Genomic DNA, 18,224 nt, shown 5'->3' on the forward strand with positions numbered 1-18,224 from the left:
GGCCATGGCTGTCCTGTGGTGTTCTGCATGTCATGGAAGTTGCACTCACTCAATCATCTTCAACCGCTTAGTCCAATTAAGGGTCGCCCGCGGGGGGCTGGAGCCTATCCCAGCAGTCATAGAGCACAAGGGGGGTGCACCCTGGACTGTATGCCAGCACACCTACGGACAATTTAAAGTTTCCAATCAACCTAACTTCTCGCTGTGAGGCAACAGCACTAACCACTAAGCCATCATGCTGCCCTCATGGAAGTTGGTTTCATCATATTCAATGATGTAATACATGTTAATGTCATCTCTTCTGATGGATAATCATTACCTCTGCCAAGAAGGTTATGTTTTCAGTGTTGTTTTCCAGGTTTGACCTTTTATTCCCTGAATTACTGTACTCTTAAATCTTTTTGCTTTTCAAAGACAATATTAAATAAAAACTCATCCAAAGCTACCCAGAATATCAAATGAATGTCTCACATTTGTCTACAGCAGTGCCCAAATTGTTTGCTCATTGAAGTAATTGAACACACTTCAACTCTTGCTTCTTGTGTCATAGCTGTGTTCAGGGTTGGAAATGCATTATTTCTGCAGATGTTTGAGTATAAATGCCAGACATCTGGTCACATGCAGCTCACAAGCTTATGAACAGAGTTCATTTGGTTTGGACATTTTCACATTAACACTTTTTCTATCCTATTCTTCATATTTTTCTTTTTTTACACATTTTCTAGAGCTGTAATTTAAAATTTCGACAGGATGTCTGATGTCTCTTTTACAAAACGCATCACTCTGGGACGATGCATCTGTATCATCACAGGAGCCTCAAAGGGGTTTGGACGGGCGTTAGCTCACGAAGTAAGTAACATATTAAAAGATCCCTTTTCTTAGGAAGAAAAAGAAAGAAAAAATTAGTGTTGTATCTATCTAGGTCTCATGCTTACTCAGTGCTGGTTCTGTTCTGGTTCTGGTGGCTCGAACTGGGACTCTGCTCCAGGAGCTGAAGGAAAAACTTCAGAGCAACACCAAAAAGCAGCGTGTGCTGGTTCACTGCGTCACAGCTGATTTAAGCACAAAAGATGGTGTGAACAAGACGGTCATGGTTGCAAAACAGGAGTGTGTGAAAGAAATTGATCATGTGCTTCTTATCAATAATGCAGGTGAGTTTTTAAAAAGGAATCACAGTTAACAATTGGGAACAAGCTTCTTGGATTATTCAGTTTATTTGACTGGCAATATATTGTCTTCTTAAAACTTATTCACTCTTTTTATTCTCTTACCTTTTCAACTACTTAACCCCCTCCCACACCCGATCCAAGCCTCACTGGGTGACATTTACCGATTCACCCGGACTTTCACTGATCCCGATGAGGTGAATTCCTACCTGTCTTTTAATGTTAGTTCAGCTCTAGCGCTGACTGCAGGAATCCTGCAGGTGTTTCCGTGCAGACCCGGCCTGCAGTGGACGGTGGTGAACATCTCGTCAGTGTTTGCACTGCAGGCTTTACCATCCTGGGTGCTGTACTGCACAGCTAAAGCAGCAAGGTCCATGATGTTCAGTGTCCTGGCTAAGGAGGAGCCTAATGTCAAAGTTCTCAGCTACTCTCCAGGTAGATGCAACTTCATATGTTGAGGAAACGTACAGCTCCAGAAACAGTTTTATTTATTTATTTATTTTAACCTGCATCACTAAAGGGCTGAAGCAGGTTTGGGAGCTACTTGACTACATGTGTGCATCTGTATGTGTCCCTGTGGTCAATATATAGCGTACATGATATCTTGATAACAGCTTTGCACATCAGGTGCAGCACATGGCACCGTTTATGTGGTATAAATAAAAAATAAAAACCAGCCGGTACGTGTGGAACCACATTGTGCCGCTTATGTGGTTTAATTAAAAATAAAAACCAGCCGGTACACGTGTAACCACATTGTGCCATTTTTGTGGTATAAATAAAAAATAAAAATCGGCCGGTACATGTGGAACCACATCACGGCGCTTATGTGGTATAAATAAAAAAATTAAAATCAGCCGGTACGTGTGGAACCACATTGCGCTGCTTATGTGGTGTAAATAAAAAATAAAAAAACAACCGGTACATGTGGAACCACATCACGCCGCTTATGTGGTATAAATAAAAAAATTGAAATCACCTGGTACGTGTGGAACCACATCGTGCCGCTTATGTGGTATAAATAAAAACCAGCCGGTACCTGTGGAACCACATCACGCTGCTTATGTGGAATAATTTAAAAAAAGAAGAGAAAAACACACCACCCACTGGACGCAAACTTGTGCCATCCAAAAGCTCTGATTGCCAGTCAGAGACTTTATCACTGAGTTATGGAGCTGTTCTTTGAAAGCTGCAGGAAGCTGCCTCATATCAGGAAGGACATGGAAGTATTACAAAAAAAATTTAAATCACACACCATATAAAAACACCGCATTTATCAAGCGAGTCTGTTCCTCTGTAAATGACCCATGGTCACAGACATACAGTCATGAAATGACATGAATGAGAAGCAGTTCACTCATCTCATTCATATGCACATCTGCTGGTGCGTCTCCAACCGGCTGCGTACGTGTGTCTTGTGGGCAACGCACCGCAGGACACCTCGTCATGTGGAACAGAGCTCACATGGGTGACGTGACAGTGAGATCGCCTGCTGCATGTACTGATCTGACGGTCCGTTTCAACCTGGGAGCAGCCTGTCCATGTGCGCGCCGTGCACACACTCGCTCACTGCAGCATGTCGCCACAGTGATATTTGTTTTTATTTATGTCCATTTGATAACAGCAAACAGACATGCCCGTCACAGTGGGCAGTTGTTTGTCCATGTTTGTTCAAACACAGTACGTGGTGTCCAACTGGACTGTCCAGATCCACAGATTTCCACAGCTGCTTCAAGTGGGAGGACACACCCCCCGTCATCTCAGCACACAGACCAAAGCCACACTTGTGTGGGACTTAGACAAATTTCTCTGCGAGTACCACAGTGATTGTCTGCAGTCTGTTATCATGCCAAGAGTGCGACTGGCCACACATTTACTAAGTGCCATGCGAGCAGCGTTAGATATTCATGCGTGTCACCTGGAATTTGGCTGACACCTGCCGCTAGAGGGTGCGATGGGTTCGCACAGCACACCCTTTATCTTTCAGGTACTTGTGTGCGCAAATAGTTGTAGCAACAGGTGTATGAGGCGTTGGAAGCAGGGACGACATTACGCGGTTTGCACGCGATTCGTGCGTCAAGTTTTTCCTAAATAATGCGTGTGTAAGATGTTTTTAACGTGTTACATGTCGAGGGAAACATACACTACGAGGTCTGTCCATAAAGTATCGTACCTTTTTATTTTTTTTTAAACTATATGGATTTGATTCATATGTTTTCACGTCAGACAAGCTTGAACCCTTGTGCGCATGTGTGAGTTTTTCCACGCCTGTCGGTGACGTCATTTGCCTGTGAGCACGCCTTGTGGAAGGAGTGGTCCCGCCCTCTTGTCGGATTTTCATTGTCTGGAAATGGCGGAATGATTTGGGGTTTTTTCCATCAGAATTTTTTCAGAAGCTGTTAGAGACTGGCACCTGGAAACCATTCGAAAAATTTATCTGGCTTTCGGTGAAAATTTTACGGGCTTCACAGAGAATAAGGTCTGTTACTACAGCTTTAAGGACCCCTTTAAGGACGCTTGGCGCACCGCGCTCCGAGCTGCGACGATGCGGCACAAGCCACCGGACCATTTCTAAGCTGATGGCTCTGTGGATACGAGACTGTCGTGTGCTCTTTCTCTGGTTATCACAAGAGCTGGACATCAACCATTTTCTGGCAGATTTCACTTTTAACAAGAGATTTTGTCTTGGAAAGCCACGCGGAGGCTTCACGCGTCACGACCGATTCGCTTTGGAAGTGAGACAAAGGAACACCTCCATTTCGGCGTGTCAGAGGACAAGTTCGGACATGCCCAGCTCTCCACAATTTCTCTTATAACTCGCTCGACTGGTAAGCATTGAAAGCCGAGATAGACATGTCCGAACTTGTCCTCTGGCACGCCGAAACGGAGGTGTTCCTTTATCTCGCTTCCAAAGCGAATCGGTCGTGACGCGTGAAGCCTCCGCACGGCTTTCCACGACAAAATCTCTTGTTAAAAGTGAAATTTGCCGGAAAATTGCTGATGTCCAGCTCTTGTGATAACCAGAGAAAGAGCACACGACAGTCTCGTATCCACAGAGCCATCCGTTTAGAAATGGTCTGGTGGCTTGTGCCGTGTCATCGCAGCTCGGAGCGCGGTGTGCCGAGCGTCTTTAAAGGGGTCCTTAAAGCTGTACTAACAGACCTTATTCTCTGTGAAGCCCGTAAAATTTTCACCGAAAGCCAAATAAATTTTTTGAATAGTTTCCAGGTGCCAGTCTCTAACAGCTTCTGAAAAAATTCTGATGGAAAAAAACCCCAAATCATTCCGCCATTTCCAGACAATGAAAATCCGACGACGGGGCGGGACCACTCCTTCCACAAGGCATGCTCACAGGCGAATGACGGCACCGACAGGTGTGGAAAAACTCACGCATGCGCACGAGGGTTCAAGCTTGTCTGACGTGAAAACATATGAATCAAATCCATATAGTTAAAAAAAATAAATAAAAAGGTACGATACTTTATGGACAGACCTCGTATGTGACTATGTGATGATGACATGTCACAGTTTCTTTATACACAAAGTATGGATCCTGCATGCACAAGGTATTGTATAATCCTAATATACAGTTTATTCCTAACACTGCTATGCTCATGTTTCTCTTTAGGTCCTATGGATACAGAGATGCAGAAGGAAGTTCAGAGACTGAGTGGAATAAAACACGATCTGCTGCCCTGTCAGGAATCTGCAGCCAAACTGATGAAGGTCCTTTTGGGCAATGACTTTCAATCAGGAGCAAACCTTGATTTTTTTGATGTGTGAGCAATGCTGCGCATGTGATTTTTTTTTTTTTTTGAGACAGATAGAAGGAGATGGTCTGTATAATGTTCATTACTGCATGTCATGCCATACCATTTTTTAATGTATGAGAAAATAGTGTTAACAACAGCCATGATCACAAAATATTAAAATAATTTTTCTTTATAAATGTCAACTATGCTATCATGCTAACTGTTTTTCTGTCAAATATACGTATGTGTGAGATTAAACAATATTCCCAACAACCGATGTTATATGGTTTGTAAATTTAATCTGTGGCATTTGTTTATTAATTGATATTCAAAAACAAAGCAAATCAATTATTTAAACCTGCTGTTTTTGCCGTTTAATTTGCCCTCTTTTGCTGTTGCAGTACTTTAGTGATCCCCTTTAAGTGTGCAGAGGTCATGTGTTAATCAAAACTTTTGAAATAAAACATTTTCTATTGGACTATTGAGGAAATTATTTTGCAGGAAATTATATTAAATTTTGAGTGAAATTATATTTTTATTCATAAATCTTATTCTGCACAGCAGGTTGTATTTGGACAACTTTAGACTTTGATGAAATGTGCCTTATAGAGAATGCAGAAGCTGATAGTTGGTATAACAAGCACAAGAACAAATGCAACAAAGGTTGTGCTGAGTGTGTGCACATATGTGCATGTTGCTCTAGTTTATATCATATCACGAGGACCATGATCAGATTGCACTCTCATGTTACTGTGATGCACCTCTAAATTTGGGTATCTAAAAAACCTTTTCCCCCACAGTTATGTGTGGCTGAAAGCTGCACAGTGTTAAAGTAACACTGACAGTGAACATATGGTCCCACTCTGACCAGTGTTTTAAATTAACACTGCCAGTGTTAGTTTTACACTGGTGATTTTACTGTGTGCTCTGTCATAATTTCAATGATAATTCAAGTTCCATTAAATTTGACTGAAACAGCCCTCCCAAAAATCATACTAGGGTTTTACATTGTACACAACACACAGTTGTCCATGGATTGCTGCAGTTAGTGATAACTATATCATCAACAGAGATACAACACAAGCAACTACCAGGACCCTACAACAAGGCTTGACACACATGTTGTTATAGTCATTGTACATGTGTGAAATTCCAGGAAATAAAATGTGATCATATGGATGCTTGAGACCAGAGAATCCTCAGTTCAGTGCTGCATCAGACAGGAAGTCCACTAAGGTTCCACTGAACAAGGTCCTTAATAGTCTAGCTGTTTGTGTTGCCCAGCACCCTGCCATTGGTGTATGATTGGGTGAATTTGAGGCATCACTGTAAAATACTTTAAGCATCTGTACTGGCTAGAAATGTGGTATAGAAAAACAGTTCTATTTCATAAAAAACAATGAGATGCTGGAGAAAACCCTCGAACAGCTCTGAACAACCGAGATAAGAGCTGACAAAGTTCTTGCAGCTGTCCAGCATCCCCAGTGACTCCTGACAGACAGGCCCAAGTGAGGGACAAAAATAACCTTCTGGGAGTGAGCACATACCAATTCATGAGCCGAGGTGGGGGAATTCTGGCAACTTAATTGTACATAAAACAATAAAGTGTGAGAAAACACACCAAACAATGCACCTGAGAAATAAGTGACAGAGGTCATCTCTGAAGACATTCTGTTTTTCTTTGGAATAATTACACATATCACCTCAAACCCAGTTTCTGTGTCTCTTGGTACAGTTCAAGAGGTGGGTGGCTATTTTAGTACTGTGAGTGTTCTATGTGCTGTTGTGTCATTATTAGACAACACAGAGGTCACAGATTGGCCTACAAGATCCTCAGAGACTCAGCCTGTGTGTTTCACCTCCGTCACTGTTCAGTCTTCATTCACCCTCTCAACTAGACGCTGCGTACCTCCATCTTTGGACTCAGGACACAGTTACCATGGAAGGTGTTGCAATATTTGATTCACCTGGAAAAGGGAGGGGGCTGAAGGCTACCAAAGAGATGTGGGCTGGAGATGTCATTTTTTCTGACCCATGTCTTGCAGCTGTTGTGTTTGACAGGTATAGTGTTAAATTATTCTAAATTCCTCTAATATTACAATATATCACATTGTACTGATTTTCTACCCAGGTTTAGTAGTGCTACAGGAGGTTATAATATTACTGCTATGTGTAATATAGCTGGAATTGCTGCATTTGCTTTTGCAGCTCTCCCGTAGACTTCATTCTGTGAGAAATGTCTCTGTGAAACTGTCTCTGAATAAGCTGTGGTGAGATGAAAAAGCATGAAAGCAGGAAATGTCAATGACCCAACCTGGGACACTGAGAAGCAAAAAGCAGGCTGTTTAGACTTGTAGAAAATAGACGACATACTACAGCACATCTAATCTGTGCTCTTTGAGATAAGACTGAGAAAGGAGAGAACAATGTTTAAATATTATACCGACAAATGTCATGTGTAACCTTGGTACAATGAGTTATAGGAGACTACAGGATCTTTCAGCCAACGTGACATTATCGATTAGTGCCACCGCTTTCTCCTTTAATATTCCTTATCTGTGGGTTTTGAAACAAAGAAGGAAATTCTTGTAAAATATCTCAGCTTTTGTGTGAGATAATAAATAAATAAAGAAATGAATATTCAATTAAATTCAGATGTTATGCTTGCATAATCATACAAAACATGCTGCAAAGAAATTGCATTATGTCAAATTTTTATCTGTACTCACATCTCTTGGATCTGAGAAGTACTGGAAGTGGTCTAACAAATATCCAAAATGAATCAGAAAACAATTTCAGAGTATGTATTCACTGAATGAATGCATTTCTTTAGACTTTATAAATTATTTCTAAGTAAAAGAATGCTGTCAACCAGCAAAGGCAGAATGATTTCTCAGATTTATAAATATTGTTTAGTAACCACGCTGCTGTAGCTAAAGCATACAATTACTGTAGACTATGAAACATGATATTATTTCTGATTTTTCCTATTGTCTCTGCAGTCTATCGGATTGTATTTGCCACAGCTGTTTCCGCAGACAAGAGAAGCTCCAGAGGTGTGGCCAATGTAAATTTGCTCATTATTGTGACCGAACCTGCCAGCGTGCCGGCTGGGCCGAACATAAGCAAGAATGTAGTGCCATCAAAGCTTTTGGAAAGCCGCCCAATGAGAACATCCGGTTTGTAGAAACAAAAAATAGTGTGTTTGAGCATTATATTCTTATACTGTATGTGTGTATATGTCCGTCTCTTGTCCAAATGGCACCTTGGAATTGAGTCAAATGTAGCACACATATACTTTGACATACAGGACATGACATAGGCTATTGAACACTTTAGTAGTAGTAGTAGTAGTACCGTAGTTGAGGAGAGAGACACTTTGTGTTGCATCATCATCAGCAAGTGTGCTAAAACTTTCCTATTCTCTTCTGTTTCCTTTGAAATTTTTAATTATTCATTTTTGCAAGTAACAGCAACGTTGTAGTAGTAGTAGTAGTAGTAGTAGTAGTAATAGTAGTAGTAGTAGTAGTAGTAGTAGTAGTAACACAGGAGTAGTAATAGCGGCTGTCTTTTCTTGAGGTAGTTTTAGTCACACCCAGTTCTCTGGAATCCGGGATAGGTGGGAGGTGATAGTTTTGATGAAGATGAAGTTTTCATTTTAGTTCTTTGACTCAAACCCTCCATGGGGTGGGTAATCAGCTAGTTTACAATATATGAGTAGTGGTCTATTTAACAGATTTTATTAATTTGATCATTTAAAGTAAATAAACCAATAAAATGCAGATACAGTATTTTTATCAGCAACATAACTGTACAACATGCTACTGTTGAGCCAGTCGCTGCCTGATTTGTGTCACCTAAACAGTCATCATATAAACTGAATATTTGCACTCATTGGACAAAACAAAAGTCCCAATATTGTTGTATGGTTTTCCATGTAATAAACATCATATATATAAGATTTTGTATAATGGATTTTCACTCACAATGGACAAAATGTCCCATCCCAATGTATTTCCATTAAAAACGCCTCGCATGTACCGGACAGAGCAGTCTGGATGTGCTCGGGACTTTATTTTTTCAAACCGTGCTTAGACCTGGTGCCTAAATGAGGAAGGCCTTTATTCAAGGCTTGTGATCATTAGCAAAATGCTGCTTGCTGCCTGCACTGTAATATGGTGTTAGGTTTCACACATATCCCTGGGTGTGAAGAACCAAAGAGAACCGCTGTGTGCCTACGAACCCTCTCTGTAGCCTGGTCGAAACAATGGAGACCACAAGGGCTGTGATTGGTCACTTTTGCAGTTTTACTCCTTCATCTCTCTTCATATTTTAAAAGTTTTTGCAGTTCACCAGTTACATTTCTATCATAGATCAATGGAGTGTAAAAACAAGGATGCTAAAATGACCTGAAGGTCATGGAGAGAAATTGCACGTACCATATCGGTGGTTTGGAGGTTGATGATTGTATAAAGAAGTGGAGCTCGTTGAGGAGCAGATTGTTCCAGAAAAAGGCACTGAATTGCATGAAGATGCCCACTAATACGACAGAAAACTTTAAAAGGGTCATACGCACGTCAATGTCATTGCATGGCCACAGAGTTACAGAGTTGGAGAAGCATAAATCAGGCTTTAAAATTTTAAGGTACCACTCTGCAGTGGACTTAGAAAAAAGAGTGTCTTGACCAAATGTAATCCTTTTTAATGAATGTACATAATGCCTGACGCTTTGGCAGGCCTTTATTTTTTCAAAGTTTTGACCTGACCATTAAATGAGGCAGGCATAGTAATAGTAATAGCTGTCTCTTCTTGAGGTAGCTTTAGTCAAGATCAGGCGTTTAATTAAGGAAATACCCGGTGACACGTAGCATGACTTGAGTGGTGTCCAAAAAATGAGGTGGGCTTCATAGATAATTGGCAAAGCTTCTGGGGAAAACCTGGTCTTGTTAGGAGAGACGGCATCCATCCCACTTTGGATGGAGCAGCTCTCATTTCTAGAAATCTGGCCAATTTTCTTAAATCCTCCAAACCGTGACTATCCAGGGTTGGGACCAGGAAGCAGAGTTGTAGTCTTACACACCTCTCTGCAGCTTCTCTCCCCCTGCCATCCCCTCATTACCCCATCCCCGTAGAGACGGTGCCTGCTCCCAGACCACCAACAACCAGCAAAAATCTATTTAAGCATAAAAATTCAAAAGAAAAAATAATATAGCACCTTCAACTGCACCACAGACTAAAACAGTTAAATGTGGTCTATTAAACATTAGGTCTCTCTCTTCTAAGTCCCTGTTGGTAAATGATATAATAATTGATCAACATATTGATTTATTCTGCCTTACAGAAACCTGGTTACAGCAGGATGAATATGTTAGTTTAAATGAGTCAACACCCCCGAGTCACACTAACTGTCAGAATGCTCGTAGCACGGGCCGGGGCGGAGGATTAGCAGCAATCTTCCATTCCAGCTTATTAATTAATCAAAAACCCAGACAGAGCTTTAATTCATTTGAAAGCTTGACTCTTAGTCTTGTCCATCCAAATTGGAAGTCCCAAAAACCAGTTTTATTTGTTATTATCTATCGTCCACCTGGTCGTTACTGTGAGTTTCTCTGTGAATTTTCAGACCTTTTGTCTGACTTAGTGCTTAGCTCAGATAAGATAATTATAGTGGGCGATTTTAACATCCACACAGATGCTGAGAATGACAGCCTCAACACTGCATTTGATCTATTATTAGACTCTATTGGCTTTGCTCAAAATGTAAATGAGTCCACCCACCACTTTAATCATATCTTAGATCTTGTTCTGACTTATGGTATGGAAATAGAAGACTTAACAGTATTCCCTGAAAACTGCCTTCTGTCTGATCATTTCTTAATAACATTTACATTTACTCTGATGGACTACCCAGCAGTGGGGAATAAGTTTCATTACACTAGAAGTCTTTCAGAAAGCGCTGTAACTAGGTTTAAGGATATGATTCCTTCTTTATGTTCTCTAATGCCATATAACAACACAGTGCAGAGTAGCTACCTAAACTCTGTAAGTGAGATAGAGTATCTCGTCAATAGTTTTACATCCTCATTGAAGACAACTTTGGATGCTGTAGCTCCTCTGAAAAAGAGAGCTTTAAATCAGAAGTGCCTGACTCTGTGGTATAACTCACAAACTCGTAGCTTAAAGCAGATAACCCGTAAGTTGGAGAGGAAATGGCGTCTCACTAATTTAGAAGATCTTCATTTAGCCTGGAAAAAGAGTCTGTTGCTCTATAAAAAAGCCCTCCGTAAAGCTAGGACATCTTTCTACTCATCACTAATTGAAGAAAATAAGAACAACCCCAGGTTTCTTTTCAGCACTGTAGCCAGGCTGACAAAGAGTCAGAGCTCTATTGAGCTGAGTATTCCATTAACTTTAACTAGTAATGACTTCATGACTTTCTTTGCTAACAAAATTTTAACTATTAGAGAAAAAATTACTCATAACCATCCCAAAGACGTATCGTTATCTTTGGCTGCTTTCAGTGATGCCGGTATTTGGTTAGACTCTTTCTCTCCGATTGTTCTGTCTGAGTTATTTTCATTAGTTACTTCAACCAAACCATCAACATGTTTATTAGACCCCATTCCTACCAGGCTGCTCAAGGAAGCCCTACCATTATTTAATGCTTCGATCTTAAATATGATCAATCTATCTTTGTTAGTTGGCTATGTACCACAGCCTTTTAAGGTGGCAGTAATTAAACCATTACTTAAAAAGCCATCACTTGACCCAGCTATCTTAGCTAATTATAGGCCAATCTCCAACCTTCCTTTTCTCTCAAAAATTCTTGAAAGGGTAGTTGTAAAACAGCTAACTGATCATCTGCAGAGGAATGGTCTATTTGAAGAGTTTCAGTCAGGTTTTAGAATTCATCATAGTACAGAAACAGCATTAGTGAAGGTTACAAATGATCTTCTTATGGCCTCGGACAGTGGACTCATCTCTGTGCTTGTTCTGTTAGACCTCAGTGCTGCTTTTGATACTGTTGACCATAAAATTTTATTACAGAGATTAGAGCATGCCATAGGTATTAAAGGCACTGCGCTGCGGTGGTTTGAATCATATTTGTCTAATAGATTACAATTTGTTCATGTAAATGGGGAATCTTCTTCACAGACTAAAGTTAATTATGGAGTTCCACAAGGTTCTGTGCTAGGACCAATTTTATTCACTTTATACATGCTTCCCTTAGGCAGTATTATTAGACGGTATTGTTTAAATTTTCATTGTTACGCAGATGATACCCAGCTTTATCTATCCATGAAGCCAGAGGACACACACCAATTAGCTAAACTGCAGGATTGTCTTACAGACATAAAGACATGGATGACCTCTAATTTCCTGCTTTTAAACTCAGATAAAACTGAGGTTATTGTACTTGGCCCCACAAATCTTAGAAACATGGTGTCTAATCAGATCCTTACTCTGGATGGCATTACCCTGACCTCTAGTAATACTGTGAGAAATCTTGGAGTCATTTTTGATCAGGATATGTCATTCAAAGCGTATATTAAACAAATATGTAGGACTGCTTTTTTGCATTTACGCAATATCTCTAAAATCAGAAAGGTCTTGTCTCAGAGTGATGCTGAAAAACTAATTCATGCATTTATTTCCTCTAGGCTGGACTATTGTAATTCATTATTATCAGGTTGTCCTAAAAGCTCCCTAAAAAGCCTTCAGTTAATTCAAAATGCTGCAGCTAGAGTACTAACGGGGACTAGAATGAGAGAGCATATCTCACCCATATTGGCCTCTCTTCATTGGCTTCCTGTTAATTCTAGAATAGAATTTAAAATTCTTCTTCTTACTTATAAGGTTTTGAATAATCAGGTCCCATCTTATCTTAGGGACCTCGTAGTACCATATCACCCCAATAGAGCGCTTCGCTCTCAGACTGCAGGCTTACTTGTAGTTCCTAGGGTTTGTAAGAGTAGAATGGGAGGCAGAGCCTTCAGCTTTCAGGCTCCTCTCCTGTGGAACCAGCTCCCAATTCAGATCAGGGAGACAGACACCCTCTCTACTTTTAAGATTAGGCTTAAAACTTTCCTTTTTGCTAAAGCTTATAGTTAGGGCTGGATCAGGTGACCCTGAACCATCCCTTAGTTATGCTGCTATAGACGTAGACTGCTGGGGGGTTCCCACGATGCACTGTTTCTTTCTCTTTTGCTCTGTATGCACCACTCTGCATTTAATCATTAGTGATCGATCTCTGCTCCCCTCCACAGCATGTCTTTTTCCTGGTTCTCTCCCTCAGCCCCAACCAGTCCCAGCAGAAGACTGCCCCTCCCTGAGCCTGGTTCTGCTGGAGGTTTCTTCCTGTTAAAAGGGAGTTTTTCCTTCCCACTGTAGCCAAGTGCTTGCTCACAGGGGGTCGTTTTGACCGTTGGGGTTTTACATAATTATTGTATGGCCTTGCCTTGCAGTATAAGGCGCCTTGGGGCAACTGTTTGTTGTGATTTGGCGCTATACAAAAAAAAATTGATTGATTGATTGATTGACTTGATTCACGCACTAGCACACACGTCGTCATGATGATCCCACCCGCTGTGATCCCAGCTGGACACTGTTCTTTGTTCCACCACCTGCCACGTGCTCTGTGCTGGACACTGTGTATATAAAATAATTATTTCGTGGTTCTAATTGCTTTCTGAATCACAGAGGAGCCTTCAGCTTTTGGAGCTGCCTATAAAGGTAATTATTTGTCATTTTTACACTGTCATGGCTCAGTAAAACAGTTGTGTGTTCTTTCCTTCTTGTGTGCAGCTGTTAAAGTATGTTTATAACAGATTTAACTTCTTGTTATAATCATTCAGACGAGCTGCGATCCGCTGACGCCACCACTCGCTCTGTTCACTTCTTCTTTACTTGACTAGACGAGCTGCACGTCGTGTTGGCAATTAGATCCGACAGATTGTTTGCTGTTGTAACACTCTTCTGAACTTTACACTGTTGTATATGTTTCTTTTATTTCTGTTTAGCACTCTTCTGGTTTCTTAAGTATATCTACTCTGAACCTTATTTAACTACAGTCCTGTTGTGAAGCGCTAGGGGTTAGTATTCGCTAGCAGTTAGCAGTCACTAGTGGTTAGTTTTTGCTAGCTAGGTCGACTCCCCCTCTCTCCGCCGATACTTTTATAGCTGTTTCTTTTTTTTTTCTTTTTTTACCTGTTTAATACTTCTGTTTTTCAGTTTAACTGCTGTCATTATTTTACTCCTCTCTATATCTTAGGAGCGGCTAGCATTTTCGCTAGCGGTTAGCTAGTTTGACCCCCCCCCTTTTTTTAATACTTCCGTTAGTTTTTTAGTGTAACTGTCGTGAATTTTCGCTTGTGGCGACCCCGAGTGCAAACAAGGGAGCAGCCGAAGGGACTTACTTACTTTACTCTTGTGTTAATCTTAGGAGTGGTTTACTTGTAGTTTTTTTTTTACTGATCCTACAAGTCTAATACTTCTGCTACTTTTTTAGTGTAACTGCTGTGAATTTTAATTCATTTATTTGCATCTGTGTGAGCCTTAGGAGTGGTTAGCTTATCCATTATTAGTTAGCTCGTTCTTGCTTGGCTATACTCTTGAATTTCTTAGTGCACAAAGTACACTACTTTACCTACTTTACACCCTCTGTAAATCCTGCGTGATGTTGGAAGATAGGGTGGCTCTCTTAGAGAACCGTGTCCATAACTTAGAGCAGCTTCTTAGCTCAGTGGAGTTAGATGTTATGGGCACTCCAGATGAGGTTAGTGTTGGGCCAGCTAGCGAGCCTATTCGCATTAGCCTAGAAACGCCGGCTGTGGAGGATGGCTTTCGGACTGTGGCTAGGTGGAGGAAGCCCCGTAGGGCTTGGTGCCCGGTTGTGGTACCCCGATCACACTCACCACTGTGAACTATGAATTGGTTCTCTCCCTTGGATTTGCCTGATGTGAATTCTCTGAGTCCACAAGTGACTTCCACTCCTGTCTCCAGGCCGAAACACCTGACTTTAGTGATAGGGGATTCTATTACCCGCAAAGTCAGGTTACAGATGCCGACTGATGTTAAATGTATTCCTGGGGCCAGAACTCCTGACATTGCACCCCATCTTAGGGTGCTGACACTGCAGAAGGGAAGACAGATGAAGGAATATGACATGAGATATACTCACATAGTTATTCACGTCGGCACCAGTGATGTCAGGATGAAGCACTCAGACGTCACAAAATGGACACAGAGGACTTGTGACCTTGCCAAAAGATGTGTTGGCATTGATTAATAGTCTCTGGTCCCCTCCCCTCCCGGGGTACTGATGAGGCATTTAGCAGGCTGACATCGTTAAATAGGTGGCTGGCGCAATTTTGTAGACAGCAAGACTTTAGCTTTATTGATAACTGGCCTTTGTTCTGGGGCCACTGTGGTTTGCTGATGCCGGACGGCTTCCACCCTACTGGGGAAGGTGCCGCCATCTTGTCTGCAAACATAGATAGAGCTCCACAGGGAGGGTAACATTAGGAATTTACAGCAGGCCACGAAGCAGGTGATTAGAGACCCTGCAAGGCCTATGACAAATGTGGATGTGGAATCAATTAGCTTATTGGGGAAATTAGTGCAGATAATCCACTATGGTGATAGTGCAGTTTATCTGCCAGGGAGGGAAATTCAACAAGTTGAGACTGTGGCCTGCTTCCATAGACGTGTCCATAAAAATCATAGAGGGATATGCTTTGCAAACTTAATACCCTTTACTACATTGGATGATGTTGAAACTGAGGATGGCCCAGTGGTTGTTCCAGCAATAGCAAAGATTTCGTGTCTGCTACCGCGTGGAATGTCTCAAACCTAAACCTACTTCTAGGCATCTTATATATGCTACTCTGGAACCACCCCTAAATCCTAACAGTTCAACTGTCAACCCCATTGAGGTCCTTATTAGTCTGGGTCTCATTAACATAAGATCACTGTCCTCAAAATCATTGTTGATTAATGATCTAATTATTGATCATCACTTAGATATGATTGGGTTATGTGAAACCTGGCGTAAACCTACAGCTGTCCTTCCCTTAAATGAGGCCTGCCCACCAGCATATACATTTAGTCATGTCCCTCGTGATGCGAAGCAAGGCGGGGGTGTTGCTCTTATTTATAAATCTAGGTTTCGCTTATTAGTTGTTGGGGGTCACCAGTATAACTCGTTTGAGCATCTGATTCTTCGCTCTGCTCAGGATATTATGCATTGCCAAGGTCAGAAGTATAAAAATCAGCAATATTACTTTGTCACTGCCACTCATTACTTTGTCATAGGCCTCCTGGCCCATATTCTGAATTCTTAGATGAATTTGGTGTGTTCATCTCTAACTTGTCAAGTAGTGCAGATAACATTCTCATCATTGGTAACTTTAACGTTCATATAAATAAGCCTTCTGATCCCCTCTGCAAATCATTTATGGAAATTGTTGATGCATTAGGATTTTGGCAATGCATTCGGTACTCGACGCACATTAGTGGAAATACCCTGGATCTGGTTCTCGCACGTGGTATTGCTGTCACGAATATTGACATCATGCCTCTTACATCAGTGGTCTCTGATCACTCACTTATTAAGTTTTCAGTTTCGCTGCTGTGTTTAGTGGAACAACAACCTTATATATCACTACGGCGATGCATCAACTCCTTAACTAAGGCTGAACTCGAAGCTGGACTGCCTGATGTCTTAGCTTCACATTTGGCATCTACTCCTTAACTAAGGCTGAACTCGACGCTGGACTGCCTGATGTCTTAGTTTCACATTTGGCAAATACCCAATCAGTTGACAGACTTGTGGATAGTTTAAACTCAGTGCTCAAAACTACACTCGACATGATTGCGCCACCTGTGTTAAAACCGCACTCCCCCAAATCACAGTCACCTTGGTTCAATGATTACCTGCGTGACCTCAAGCATAAGGCAAGAAGTCTAGAATGGAAATGGCGTCATTCAAAATTAGAAGTATTCCACCTTGCGTGGCATGATGATATCTTAGACTATAAGCATGCATTATTGGCTACAAACCGGACCTATTACTCTGATTTGATCAACAAAAACAAGCATAACTCAAAGTTCTTGTTCGACATGGTGGCAACACTTATTCATGGACAACCACCTGTAGTTTGCTCTCCTTATACAGCACAAGATTTCCTGGATTACTTTGAGAAGAAAATAGAAGACATTAGGTTAAACATATCCCAGCATGCCTTAACTCAGCCACTACACCCTGCTATTGAGGTGGGTGCCATTACTAAGGTATTACCTAGATTTACAGTATTTGAGAGCATCTCACTAGGCATGCTGACGAAACTCGTAACGTCAACAAAAAGCACAACCTGTTTATTTGATACTATAGAAACTTAATCTTGACCCTAGTGTATTGAAAAACTATTGGCCGATATCAAATCTATCATTTTGCTCTAAAATTCTGGAAAAAGTGGTGTCATGGCAGCTCGTGGACTGTCTTACTGAGAATAATCTGTTTGAGCCACTGCAGTCCGCTTTTAGAAAATATCATTCCACAAAGACGGCTCTCATTAAAGTGATGAATGATCTTCTGCTTACAATGGATTCGGACACCACTATGGTTCTGGTGCTGTTTGTTCTCAGTGCTGCATTTGATACTGTCAATCATCATATTCTACTTGATAGGCTGGAAAATCATTTTTGGATTACTGGGAGTGCCCTTGCGTGGCTGACGTCATACTTGACCAGTCGTTCTCACTGTGTTTTGTACAGTAACACTACCTCTAACCTTAGTGATATGAAATTTTCTTAGGCCCCGTGCTTTTTGCCCTTTATATAGCACTCCTTGGGCACATATTGCGACGTTTTGGGATTACCTCACTGCTATGTTGATGATACTCAGTTATACATGCCGATAACTGCTGGTAATCTCGTTCACATAAAATCCTTAGAAGATTGCCTTACATCAGTGAGAAGCTGGATGTCTAGAAACTTCCTACTTTTAAACTCTGATAAGACTGAAGACTGATGGTTCTTGGTCCAGTGAGACATCTGCATCAATTTGACCAGTTAACTCTCAGCCTAGGCTCGTGTGTCATACATCACACTGACAAAGTGAGGAACCTTGGGGTAATTTTTGATCCTACATTGTCCTTTGACTGAGGACTGCTTTCTTCCACCTGCAAAATATAGCCAAGATTCATCCCATCCTGTCTATGGCTGATGCTGAGACCCTGATCCTTGCATTTATCTCTTCTAGATTGGACTACTGCAATGTTCTATTTTCTGGTTTACCGCATTCTAG

General features: G+C 41.2%; 2 protein-coding genes across 3 annotated transcripts in view; both read left to right on the plus strand.

Moving 5' to 3' along the window:
• Positions 1-750: 750 nt before the first annotated feature.
• On the plus strand, positions 751-4,967 carry sprb (sepiapterin reductase b). Its single transcript, XM_034169575.1, has 5 exons — positions 751-849; positions 923-1,151; positions 1,311-1,363; positions 1,493-1,601; positions 4,795-4,967. Exons 1-5 carry the CDS (start codon positions 751-753, stop codon positions 4,947-4,949), a joined length of 645 nt encoding a protein of 214 aa, XP_034025466.1. The 3' UTR covers positions 4,950-4,967.
• A 1,737-nt stretch (positions 4,968-6,704) lies between these two features.
• smyd1b (SET and MYND domain containing 1b) overlaps positions 6,705-18,224 on the plus strand; it is a 33,649-nt gene continuing 22,129 nt past the window's right edge. For both annotated transcript variants that reach the window (XM_034170579.1, XM_034170580.1), the window contains exons 1-2: positions 6,705-6,979; positions 7,921-8,097. In XM_034170579.1, coding sequence (XP_034026470.1) covers positions 6,858-6,979; positions 7,921-8,097 — 299 coding nt within the window. In that variant the 5' untranslated portion in view covers positions 6,705-6,857. The remainder of the gene's footprint in view (positions 6,980-7,920; positions 8,098-18,224) is intronic.

This window comes from Thalassophryne amazonica, chromosome 5 (assembly GCF_902500255.1).
Source record: "Thalassophryne amazonica chromosome 5, fThaAma1.1, whole genome shotgun sequence".
NCBI classification, from domain to species: domain Eukaryota; kingdom Metazoa; phylum Chordata; class Actinopteri; order Batrachoidiformes; family Batrachoididae; genus Thalassophryne; species Thalassophryne amazonica.

Excerpts from the sequence above, each read along its gene's own strand:
- sprb (XM_034169575.1), top strand. The coding sequence starts at position 751 with ATGTCTGATGTCTCTTTTACAAAACGCATCACTCTGGGACGATGCATC. Across the intron at positions 1,152-1,310 it reads GCTTCTTATCAATAATGCAG|CCTCACTGGGTGACATTTAC; the intron begins GTGAGTTTTTAA and ends ACCCGATCCAAG. Across the intron at positions 1,602-4,794 it reads AGTTCTCAGCTACTCTCCAG|GTCCTATGGATACAGAGATG; the intron begins GTAGATGCAACT and ends GTTTCTCTTTAG.